Genomic DNA, 13169 nt, shown 5'->3' with positions numbered 1-13169 from the left:
GCACGTGCCTTTAACACTCTTCAGAACTATGTAGTTTTATTTCCTAATCCACATGCACGCAGACTATTCATATTGTTTAGACTGAACATGTTTAAAACTGTTGATCGGCTTCGTCTATGGAAGGGTTATGATCCTCTGACACCGGAATGTAGGTTGTGTTCAAGTTAAAACGAATCACTTAAACACTTAGTGTTATTTTGTACTAAATTAAGATCTGAGAGAACTATTCACCTGGGTCCCTGGAGCCTAAATCATCCTTCCCTGTGTGCAGACGATTGGTGGACGTTGATGTTTCAAGGAACTGACTTAAAGTTAATACTTCCTTTAACACAGTTGTTGGAAATAATTGAAACATGTTTGATACCTACAGAAGGAAGATTTCTTGTAAACAGTAATATTGGGTGAATTAGTATAAGCTGATGCTAGATGTGGAAGCCATGGAAACGGATGATTCGTTGGTGTCTGTCACATGATATATGTTAATATGTGTGTGTGTATGTTGTACTTATTTTAAAGGTTTGTTAAAACCAATAAAATAAAATCTTTAAAAAAGAATGCCCAGTATGTGCAGTTCAGTGCAACAATGCAATCTGAAAAACCCATAAGGTCATACAATCTGCTCTTCATGACATGGATGGCACCTTGCATGCTGGGGAGAGACATATGATCATGAGCATCTTGCAGAAGTGCTTCTAGCGCCCGATGCAGGACCACAAAAAGCCAGAATGGGACATGTCGGGCAACATTCCAATGGAGTGTTGGAAGCTGCCAGTTGCACAGAAGTGCAGGGCTGACACCACCTTCAGGCGAGGGGATAGCACTTTGCGCAAGTTGGGTGAACTCTAGGCGCCGCCCCAGGATCTCTGGTACATGCCACATCCTCCCTCTACCAAGGGGATGCAGTGTTATTAGTCGCTGGTCATGTTACTCCAGAGTGATGGTCTAGCCTGGGGGATACCTGACACCACATCCTTCTCTTCCTACTCGTCCTCCACTGTGGGAGCCTGTCTTCCCCCCTGCTCTATCTTCAGCTTCCTTCATCCCTTGGCCTGCGTCATGAGCTCCTGCACATGTTAGTTAAGCGCATTGATGCCCAACATGGTGATCCATGGTGTGCTTCGACGTCCTGAGGGCCTGGACCGGTGGCCGTGTTGGGTGTATGGTGCTCAGCTGGTGGTGGTTGACCCCCTGCTGGCTTAATGCTGCTAGACCCACACCTGCAAAATGTGCATTTCATTGATGTCGAAGTACATATTTTGCATGTATACCTATGTGTAAAAACGTGTTAAATGTTACAATGGGTTTGCCAGGCAGTTCCACATGATGTGTTTAAAAGTATCTGTTGTACGTTTCATCATAGGCTCGTTTGAGCAGGCAGTATTTTTGGGAGGTCTGTTTTGTTGATTTTCTGTTGTTTTTTGAAATTGTAATTACACAGTATCTACCAGCTGTGGGATTTCAGGATTTCCGCCGGCATGGTAGTATTTTTGGGATACAACCCGCAGTGTTTTGGAGAAAAAAACAGCCAGACGGTTTTTCCTACATACTCCAGACCTATTTATTTATTTTAACATTTGTACAGAGCACCTGACCCATGGGCGTCTAGGCGCTTGCATCTTAGTAAGTACAGACAGTTAGCAGGAAGAATGCTGGTAATTAGGTCAGCTGAAGAGTGTTACAGTCAGATAGCAGGGGGGAGATATCAGTGAAATAGGAAAGTCTTCCGTTTCTTGCGGAACACAGTTTAGGAAGGCTCTGAGCTCACGCGGGTGGAAGGGGCATTCCACAGAGTAGCAACAGAAACGGGGAAACTGGTGCCTCTGGCTTTAGTCCGCTTGAATCTTCGAACACCCAGGCAGTTGGCATAGGACTGGCCGATTCGACCTGGTTGTGGCTGGCTTGCACAGTCTTTAGACAGGTAGCCCCGGGCGTGTGTTGGCAAGGCAGTGGTGGGCGATGCATAATGGGGCAGGCAGTACAAATTGGTGTATTGTCAAATGCTGCCTGTTTTACCAATAGCTGCAACGCTTCAATAAGGGCCTTAGAGTGAATTCGGTAGCAGTTCCTCAAAAGCATTTGTTAAAAAATAACCCACCCCTCTGAAAACTCACCACATAGTTTGATCCATAACTTGTCAGTTGGGATGGTAGGATATTAGGCTCTACATGGAATAATTGAAGTTGACCAAACCTATGGCTGGGTTTAAGTCCGCCATCTTGGATCGCAGATCCTCGGATGCTCATGAACAAAACAAGAATGGAAAAGGCCTGTTGCGGCATGAGGGGCTACTGCTAACCCAAGGACGCAGCTGAGGGATGATGCAAGGAGCCAAGGGGCCATGGTGCAGTGTTGCATGCTATATAAAATATATTTTGATGAAATACAGATTTTTGCCACCCATCTTGGTTCTGTAGATCCACATGCTTTGGATGATTCTAGTATTGCGTGGACCCCCCACCCCCAACAACTAATGGACCTCGCCAAATGCACCCCACGGTGCTGGTGAAGGGCAAATAAAAGGGCTTATGAGGTGAATTGTGAGAAACAACAAGCAGTGTTTCAGCCACTTTGGTGAACAACGACTGGGAATCCTAGGAACCAGAGGGTAAAAACATACCTCTCAACTCAGACTCTTTTGGCAAGTGTCAGGCGCCATGCGGTCATTTCACTCTCACGGCAAGCCCTTCACCTGTTAATTGACTTCAATGGTCACTCACTGGCAAAAACACAGGAGACTTAAAAGGTTGAGAGATATGGCAAAAAAAACGAATATAGATGGTTCAGGATGAATGATTTGATGCTTTTGAGAAAGGGGTGAGTGCTGGCCAGGTGGTGACTCAATAGATGATGTGCATTGGAGGGCATGCAGCGACTGGCTGGATGATCTCCAAGGGGTTGGTTGAGGTGCGTAGGGGACGGAAAGGTGATTTAGCACTAGAAACCAATTTGAACTTGATGACATTTTGAGAGAAAATTCTTCTAACCTTTGATCCTTGTTTCCTTGTTTATTCAGGTCGATCCATTGGGTAATACTTCAACCTCCAAGTCCACCAGCTCCTCGCCTTACCCAGATTCCTCCACGCCTGGGCCAAGCTCGGCCTACCGCCTACGCCAGCTCTCGAACAGACTGCCCATCACAGAGCCCATCAGTGAGTGATAGTGTACCTCCCTCATGCTCTCTGCATACCCCAAGAAGAAGAGTCAGAGGGTGAGCATAAGGGGTGAAGGGGCTCCAGTGTATGGTCACAACAGCCAGACCAGGAAAGATTGCCTGTCTCACAGCCCATGCCATCAATCTTGCGGCTCTCTTTCTCTGTCCTTGCTCGTTCTCTCTCTATCTCCTCCTCACAAGGCCCACTCCTGGCCCTCCCCACTGCTCACTCTTCCTCACTATCTCTCTTTCTGATGGGGCTGCCGGAGCGGCTTCAGCTTTCCCCTCCACTGGCCTTCTCTTCACTCTGTGCACTACGATCCTGGACACCCTGGAAGGTAAGCCCTCTACCATTGGGCCACTCCAAGAAGCGCGCGAGGACGCTCGAAAAATGAACATTTATGCAAATAATATTTTATGCACAGGCTTGTGCTACATCTGTAAATTGCAGACTCTGTGAGCCAGAAATCGCTCCGTTTCGTTTTACTCTGCTGTCCTTTGTGCTCTGTTTTGATGTGGAGCTGCCATTCCAAGACGGCCACTCGTTTTTACCCTGCACTGGAGTGCTGGGCCTGGTGCTGCTGGGGGGCATTGATTGGCTGGAGCATGTAACATCAGGGCCAATGGGAAGGCTGGCAGGCTTGGCCGGCCCTCCTCACAAGGCCCACTCCTAAGGGCCTGTCTACCGCTGTCCACCGTGGTACGCCGGATCGCCGGCACCCCCGTTAGTCATTGTGTGCCCCCCTCCCCCCCCGTGAGTCATTGTGTGCCCCCCTGCCCACCCGTTAGTCACTGTGTGCCCCCCTGCCCACCCGTGAGTCATTGTGTGCCCCCCTGCCCACCCGTTAGTCACTGTGTGCCCCCCTGCCCACCTGTGAGTCATTGTGTGCCCCCCTGCCCACCTGTTAGTCACTGTGTGCCCCCTGCCCACCCGTGAGTCATTGTGTGTCCCCCTGCCCCCCTGTAAGTCACTGTGTGCCCCCCTGCCCACCCGTTAGTCACTGTGTGCTCCCCTACCCCCCCGTAAGTCATTGTGTGACCCCCTGCCCACCCGTTAGTCATTGTGTGCCCCCCTGTCTCCCCGTTAGTCATTGTGTGCCCCCCTGTCTCCCCTTTAGTCACTGTGTAACCCCCTCCTCAATTCCATCCTCTACTACCTTCCTACTCCCCCCTTCTCTCTCCCTCCTCTCAGCCCTCCCCCTCCAAGCACTTACTCCTATCATCTGTTCCGTGACTCTTGACAGCAGCTTGTCTGTCTCCCCTCCTCCCGTCCTTGTTCTTCTCCCTCCTCCCCTGCTTTTTAAATTTGTCACCGACATTTTTGCTCAGTAGCGTGCCTTGTTCTCCTTCCCCCTCCTTCCCCTTGCCCCCCCTCCCACCCCGCCTCTTGTTACCACCTGCACTTCGTAAATTGTCGTCAGACATAGTAATGTTACTGCTTGCTTTGTTCTCCTTCCTATCCATTACCTCTTACCTTACTTGTTCTATGCACTTTCACTATCAGAAATGTCGACAGGCCTATTATGATAGTTATTTTTCACATTCTGTATTGTTCAAGGACTTTTACTGAATGAACTGTATTTTCCTATGTCCCCTCCCTCCTTGAAGCGCTTTGAAACACTTTGTGTATAGGCGCTATATAAATAAACTATCATATCATATCATATCATACTCTTTCGCTAATGCTTCCTGCGGAATGCTGGCATCTTCTCTGCACATTGCAGTACTCTCTTTGTCCATTCCATCCCGCAGTCTTGCCATCTCTGTCGTTCTCCACTCCCCACCATTCCGGCTCTCGTCTCTTTTGCTCTCCTCCACTAAAGCTCTACATAGATACTCCTTTCTGAATATCCACCGGGCTTGATCCAGTACTACATTCCTGAGAAACGTCCTAACGAAAGAAAGACTTTGACAGCTCAGCATCCATCTTCTTGCTAACAGCTTGCAAACTCTTTGCTACTCTGGGTTGACTCCATCTACAGAACAGAATTGGGGTTTGAGCAATTCTTGGTGACACGTTGTTGGTATGCATCGAAGGTTGATATCAGCCCTTGTATTCCCCATCCTTGTGGCTGCATTCCTGCATGCACCACTCATCAGACATAACATCCAGCAAAATAGCTCATTCCCTCCTGGTAATTAACAGGACGCTCCTGCCTACCTACCAAAATGGCCGCCAGGCCATACCGAAGAATCCCATTTCTACTGACGGCACAGACCCAGGATTGGTGTTACTATACTTTCTATTTGAGCTATTTGTGTCACTGCTCGCCCCCTAGTCAGGTGCAGTGGTTTCTCCATCATCAAGTACAGGGAGAGAAACCAACTCTACCTCTGAACTTATGGTGCAGATAAGTTCACACAACTGACCAAAGTAGTCTTCTACCTTGTTGAGAGGTCGATCAGCACAAGCTGGTCCTGCCTCCAGGATTACAGAAGTCACACTTACTCATACTATCACATCTTAGTCGACCCAGCCCCCAAAAGGAGCCCAGGGGCACCTCTACTGATATGGAACACAGGGAGATCTTTCCACTCTTCACTTTCTATGATTCCCCAACTTAAAAAATGGCCTGGTCCTTTCATCAGCACTTGAAACCTGAGCTCCGTTCACCTCCAGACATCCCACCTCTATCAATTATTTCAATGAATTCCTTATTTTATTTATTTAGAAATCTTTCATAACACGGGCCCACGGTCCTGTCCCAGTGGCAACGAGGCACTCTACAAGAACATACAATTACAAAATGATATGTCGCTATTGCATATTTCTTTCTGGAAACATTCAATAGTGACCACCTCCTGCTGCAAAGTGTCTAATTCTTTTGTATTTATTTACCAAAGGCAGGACGTGAGATATTGGGCAGTAACACGTACATTAGCACAGGGTAGAGCTCAGAGCAATTTTGCAGTCAGATGAAGCGGAACCAGATGAGAACAATGGACATATAATGGGGCATACGTGAGAACAGTACTATTATGCAATCACATGATTCTCACACTAATTACATAACCGGCAAAGTCCTATATCGATTATGTACAGTAGGGAGAGGGGGAGGATATCAGGATATGCCCTGGATGAGGAGACAGTGTTAAGGGCAGATTTGACTGCAGGGCTGGGGAAGGTATCGTCCATGACAGTGTCCAGTGAAGCTTGACAATGATAGAAAAGACGCAGCAGTGAACCGGGACATTGGGTCTCATTATAAGTTTAGCAACGTACCGGCACCCTTCCCGGACTGCCAAACTGTGAGTTTGCCAATAGGGGCACTGAACTCCCGGCAGCCCTGACCTGCCGGGAGTTCGGGCCCCTGCCGGCATACTTTTCACTGAAGCACCGGCACCGGTGCTTCAGGATTCCCGATCCCACAGAGTCCTATGTGAAATATCCGTTCCATCGCATATGATATTCCAGTTACACCGCAATCTCATGTGGCAGAAACAGTGTTACGGGCGCGGCGACAACCCGGAGGGTTGTCCCACTAACCCCGTAATGAGGGCCATTGTGTAGGTGGTGGGGGAAAGGAAAGTGTAGGGTGACAGAGATAGCCAGATTAAGGAAGGGGTAGGGCTAGACCATGAAGTCATTTAAAGACAAGTAGAAATCATTTTTAGAGTGATTAGTGATGGATGGGGAGGCAGCCGTCATGAAGGCAGTGACAAGAGGTGGGATAGGAATGGGAGAGGTTGTACAGTGTGCATGTTGCAAACTGGAGAATTTTGTTAAGGTGGGAAAATGAGTAGAGAGGGTGTCCCAGGAGAAGACTAGAGCAGTAATTGAGTCAGCTACGTGCCAGGGCATAGAAAAGAGCTTTAGTGAAGTGGTAGGTAGGAAAGTGGGTATCCAGTGACAATGTAGCCATAAAAAATGTTGTCAGTGAAAAAGTCATGGTGAAAATACCTCTGCAGTGAAAAAGTTGCCAACAAAAAGTAGTCAATAAATGCAGCTGAAAAGTAGCCAAACATGTAGTGCTGCTAGGGTAATTGTTAGGGTTAAGGTGGGTTTAGTGGGCCTGGTTTAGGGTAAGGGTTAGGGTATGGATAGGGGTTAGGGTAAAGGTTAGGGTTGGAGAAAAATGTTGGGGTTTGGTTTGTCATTAGGATAGATTAACAGGCCGATTCATGGAATTAATGTGCGCCGAAAAAACGGCGCACGCGTGCGAAAACGTGCGATTCGCAGTGAAATAGCGAAAATCGCAGTGCAAGTGCGATTATCGCACAGAAAACATCGCACATCAATTCATGGAAGTCCGTGCAGGCGCGAAATGTGGGATGTGCGCTGAAAAAGTGCGCGGCGCACGCTGGCGCACGCTGGCGCACAGGTCATCTAACGCCGTGCGATAAGGCCACAGCGAATTCGCACATAGCGCGGTGCACATAACAAAAGTAGGCGTAACACGGGGCGTCACACGCAAAATGAGGAACAACTTGTGAAAATGTGGGCGTCACGGGGGAAGTACAGGAGGCAAGTGCGCAGAACGCCCACACGCTCGCCTACAACACGTATTCATGGAATCGAATAGGGAAAAAAAGCACAGGGCCAAAGATGCGCACAGGCCCATACATGTCCGCCACACGAAAGCAGGCGGTAGCGTCCCTGCGCAGGAAAAAAATGTGCGCCAAAGTCCTACACGCGCGAGAAGGCCCACACGCGATCGGGCCTGGGGGAGCGTGTGCGTGTATTACAGAGGTGCGCGAGAAGTTCCACACGCGAATGGCCTGGGCGCGTGTATTCCAGAGGTGCGCGAGAAGTTTCACACGCGATTGGCCTGTGCGCATGTATTTCAGGGGTGCGCGAGAAGTTCCACACGCGATCGGGCCTGGGGGAGCGTGTGCGTGTATTTCAGAGGTGCGCGAGAAGTTCCACACACGATTGGGCTGCGTGCGGGTATTTCAGGGGTGCGCGGGAAGTTTCACACGCGATTGGGCTGCGTGCGGGTATTTCAGGGGTGCGCGCGAAGTTTTACACGCGATCTGGCCTGGGGGAGCGTGTGCGTGTATTTCAGGGGTGCGCGTGAAGTTCCACACGTGATTGGCCTGGGCGCGTGTATTTCAGAGGTGCGCGAGAAGTTCCACACGCAATTGGCCTGGGCGCGTGTATTTCAGAAGGGCGCGAGAAGTTCCACACGCGATTGGCCTGGGCGCGTGTATTTCAGGGGTGCGCGAGAAGTTTTACATGCGATCTGGCCTGGGGGAGCGTGTGCGTGTATTTCAGGGGTGCGCGTGAAGTTCCACACGCGATTGGCCTGGGCGCGTGTATTTCAGAGGTGCGCGAGAAGTTCCACACGCTATTGGCCTGGGCGCGTGTATTTCAGAGGTGCGCGAGAAGTTTCTCACACGCGATTGGCCTGGGCGCGTGTATTTCAGGATCGGGCCTGGGGGAGCGGGGTACATGTATTTCAGGGGCTCGCGGGTGTTTTCACACGCGATCGGGCCTGGGGGAGCGGGGTACGTGTATTCCAGGTGCTCGCGGGTGTTTTTACACGCGATCGGGCCTGGGGGAGCGGGGTATGTGTATTTCAGGGGCTCGCGGGTGTTTTCACACGCGATCGGCCCTGGGGGAGCGGGGTACGTGTATTTCAGGGGCTCGCGGGTGTTTTTACACGCGATCGGGCCTGGGGGAGCGGGGTACGTGTATTTCAGGGGCTCGCGGGTGTTTTCACACGCGATCGGGCCTGGGGGAGCGGGGTACGTGTATTCCAGGGGCTCGCGGGTGTTTTCACACGCGATCGGGCCTGGGAGAGCGGGGTACGTGTATTTCAGGGGCTCGCGGGTGTACGTGTATTTCAGGGGCTTGCGGGTGTTTTCACACGCGATCGGGCCTGGGGGAGCAGGGTACCACTCACCGTCTGCCTTGCGTGTAGAAGAACGCGTAGCCAACACCCACCCGCTGTGAAGTAATAGCGTGTGAACCCCAACGCCTGCAAGACACACGCACCGCACCCCACGAAAAGCAACGCCCGTGCGCAATACGCCACAGACACGCATACGCGCTAAGGGCCTTTGGTCCAATGGAATCGCGTATGCGTGCTGACGCGCTTACGCACTAAGGGCCTTTCCTCGATTCACACGCTGACGTGCAGAATTTTCACGTGCCAAATCACTCCGTATCAAGCTGGCCACGCGTAAGCACACAGAAGACCACGCTCCTGCCCAAAAGGCCGAATTACTGCCCCCCAGAGCCCCGAGCAGCCTCCCACGAGCCATCTGCTGCTGCCTGCCTGCCTGCTGCCACCGTGCCCTGCCATTTGGTGCCTGCACATGAGCCATCTGCAGGAGTCCAGTTGCTGTGTCCACCCCTGCTGGAACAGAACACTCCCGACTGGGATACCATCGCTCCACAGCCCAGACCCAGGACCCAGTTGCCCACCCACGCCTGCCTCGGGGGTCGCCATGTCGGGGCAAACACCATCCGAGACCACTGGCGACCCCCAGCCAGAGGGGCAGAAGGCCACCAGCTTCAGTCAGAAGGAAAATGGTGTCCTGGTGGAGCTTGTCCTGGGGCATTATGATGCCCTCTTCGGATCACCACGCGCCGACAAGGAAGGACGGGACAGGATCTGGGATGACTTTGTGGTTGCCATCAACGCGGAGGGGGTGGCAACCCGCAACATCAAGCAAGTCAAGAAGCGCTGGGAGGACTTCAGGTCCAGGACCCTCATAAAGGCCCGGCGCCTCGTGGAGGGGGGCCGGGACAGCATGAGTACCATCCAGCTGAGGGTCCTGGAACGCGTACGCCCAGCGCTCCATGCCCAGATCCTTGAGAGGCAGACCCGTCTGGAGTCGAGCGGTAAGTGGCCAAGCATTGCTGTGTGAGACAGGGCATGTTGCAGCATGCTGGTTGTCTGATACTTGCCTGTATGTGTGACATAGGCCATGTACGCGTGTGTGTGTGCAGGGACATCATGGTCATGCATGTGAGACCAGTAATGTGTGAAGCACACGGTTGGTGTATGTGTTTAAATGCAACATGGGGAGCCCTATGCGGAATGGACACATGAGAGCATGCCAGTCTCTGTTCCTGGACATGGGTGTGGGTGAGGGATGGGTGCTGATGCCATGTACATGTATGCTGTCCATGTCTGTGTTTCTGACCTGCATGTCTGTGACTTGTGGATGCCATGGATGCATGACACGTCTGTGACAATGTTCAGATTCACTGATGCAGCCTAGTTATCCTGGCATCCACTGTGTCTGGGGTGTACGAGTCCAGATGGATGAAAGTACGTTGAAGTGTGTGCATGTGATAGGCATGACCCATGATGCATGTGAGTCCAAAAACAACATTGTATGCTTCAAGAGTCCCTTGGACATGTTTGCTTATGTCCATAGCATGCGCCATGCCTGTTACTGCATCTGTTTTGCCTGCACTGACCCATGTGTTGTGGAGGGACATGATGGAAGTGATCTTTGACAGTGCCACTCATCTGCTGTTGCTTCCTGTCTAGGGGACCATTGTACAGTACCCTGATGCTTGTGTTCTATGTCTCCCTCTACACAGCGCAAAGTGAAGAAGAGGGCGGAGACGGCGCTGTGGAGCTAAGCGGCGGGGATGCCCCCACGGCTGCAGCGGAAGGGGTGGGTGAGCTCCCACAGTGGCTTGCAACGGCGGAAGACGGTGTGGAGCCACCCAGGTTGGTGGTTTCCACAGAGGAGGAGGAAGCTGCTACTGAGCCGCACATGGGGCCTGGTGGGGGCATCCCTGCTGGTGCAAGTGGTGCAGTACAGGGGCAGGGGCAGGAGGCAGCACAGGTCGCCGTGGAGGTGCCTGTGCATGTCACTGTCCCTGACACTGTGACTGCACCACCATGCACCAGCAGGGATGCCCCATCCCAGGCCCGTCCGCAGGTAGGGGGGATGTCCATGTCATCTGACTCCCCTCCACCTGCGGACAAGGGGACCCCTGGCTGTATGGAGAAGGTCCTGATTGGTGTCGCGTTGCGCACGGCTGTCATTCGTGATGAGGTGCGTGCTTCCCGGGGGAAGCACGCACGTCATCACGAAGAGCACCGCGCCCAGTTGGGAGCGGTCATGGTCGGGGGTCTCGTACATGTGTCGGGCACTCTGGCGACCCTCTCCTCCTCTGTGGAGGCTATGCGCCAGTCGTACTCCATGCCGTCTTCCGGCCCAGATGCCACCAGGGCCCCCTGTGGACCTGCCCCGACCAATGCAGCCACCTCGGTGGGTTCCCATCCCTGCCACAGTCGGGAGTCGGAGGTCCAGCAGGGGTGGACACACCAGTAACTGGACCCCAGCAGATGGAGGATGTGACGGCATCATCGGGCAGGGCACGTGCACGACGGCGTCGGTGGTTTCCATCAGCCTGGATGCCGTCGTGCTGGCACAGGCAGTTGCGTCGGAGGCAGTGGCAGGCTCGACGTGGGAGGCATCATGGCTCGGGACCATCAACATCAGGGGTGCAGGCATCGGCCGGAGGGCAGGAGAACCCTGGAATGGGAGTGGCTTCCGTGTGGGAGCGGTTGGGCCAGCAGATAGGTGCGGAGCGGCAGCGGGCAGAGGAGGAACGGCTCACAATGGTCAGGGCGGAGAACTCCATGCGGAGGGCGCTGAGGCGGGCTGAGTGCCTCGAGGGTCTTCGCAGGGAGTTGGAGCTGGACACTGCATTATCCCTGCGGGACCTCGGGGCCAGGGAACATGCCCGCCTCCAAGCCATTGAACAGGAGTTCGATGATGCCCTGGCCCATGACAACAACCAGTGAGCCGTCGGACTAGCCTGCAGCCCTTGTAAATAGTTATGTAGTTAGTGTAGGTTTCCTTTGCTTTTTTATTTATTTTGGACCTTTTGGTCAATGGGCCCCATTTTTGTATATAGTTTTATTTTATTAGGTAGTATTTTTATGTAGGTTTCATTTCTTCAGTTGGGATCATGGACCCTGGTTTGTTTATCTGTATATAGTTGACTGTTGGATTTTTTTATTTTTTTGGGATTTACCCATGGAGCAATGGTTTTCGGTTTTGTTTTTACCTTGGATTTACTTTCTTGAACTGTGACTTTGGACACCTTTCCTTTGGATTATGATTTGTCGTTTTTCATTATTTTACGGACATGCTGGTTTTGGTTTTTGATTCCCATTGTCATTTGTTTATTTTTAATTCCATTTATGCTGTTTATAATATTTTTTTCATCAAACTTCAATGTTTAGTATCATCTCATTGGTATCATGCATATCATGATATGGGTTTTGAGATTCACTGACACCCATTGGGTGTATGTGAGGGCCATGTGTTCATTTCCAGACTTGCAATTGGGCATCTATCATGTCATTGCCATTTCTAAGTGGGTGGATGCAATACTCGAGTGGGTGTTTTGCATTTGGAGGCTGACCATAAGGGCCAGGGATCTAGATTGTGATGACATGTTGGCTGGGGGACATGTGTGGGGGCCTGCTGGCAGGTGCCCCGCAATGCTGGGGGGTGGGGGTGCAGGGGGACATGAGTGGGACATGAGTGGGGGCCTGCTGGCAGGTGCCCCGCAATGCTGGGGGTGGGGTTGGTGGGGAACATGAGTTGGACATGGGTGGGGGCCTGTGGCAGGTGCCCCACAATGCTGGGGGTGGGGGTGCAAGGGGACATGAGTGGGGGCCTGCTGGCAGGTGCCCCGCAATGCTGGGGGGTGGGGGTGCAGGGGGACATGAGTGGGACATGAGTGGGGGCCTGCTGGCAGGTGCCCCGCAATGCTGGGGGGTGGGGGTGCAGGGGGACATGAGTGGGGGCCTGCTGGCAGGTGCCCCGCAATGCTGGGGGGTGGGGGTGCAGGGGGACATGAGTGGAACATGAGTGGGGCCTGCTGGCAGGTGCTCCGCAATGCTGGGGGGTGGGGGTGCAGGGGGACATGAGTGGGGGCCTGCTGGCAGGTTGTCACACCACTTTTGGGGAGACCGAGGTCCGTTGCGATCGCTCTCCCTTCTCCCTCCTGGCGGATCTACCCGCGCTTTCGCGCCTGGGGAGCCGCCAGGAGGAGAGCTTCTGGAACCGCTGCTGGAGGGTTGCGGCGCAT

The 13169-nt window shown here is 52.5% G+C and overlaps 1 protein-coding gene across 7 annotated transcripts in view; it reads left to right on the top strand.

Moving 5' to 3' along the window:
* Window positions 1-13169, top strand: part of LOC138569831 (transducin-like enhancer protein 2) — a 1070704-nt gene that overhangs the window by 738208 nt on the left and 319327 nt on the right. For all 7 annotated transcript variants that reach the window (XM_069648244.1, XM_069648230.1, XM_069648222.1 and 4 more), the window contains one exon: window positions 3014-3149. In XM_069648244.1, coding sequence (XP_069504345.1) covers window positions 3014-3149 — 136 coding nt within the window. The remainder of the gene's footprint in view (window positions 1-3013; window positions 3150-13169) is intronic.

The sequence above is a fragment of the Ambystoma mexicanum genome, chromosome 1p (genome assembly GCF_040938575.1).
Source record: "Ambystoma mexicanum isolate Mex_15411 chromosome 1p, UKY_AmexF1_1, whole genome shotgun sequence".
In the NCBI taxonomy this organism is placed as follows: Eukaryota; Metazoa; Chordata; class Amphibia; order Caudata; family Ambystomatidae; genus Ambystoma; species Ambystoma mexicanum.
The sequence above is the reverse complement of the archived record's forward strand: the minus strand, read 5'-3'. Positions and strand labels throughout refer to the sequence as shown.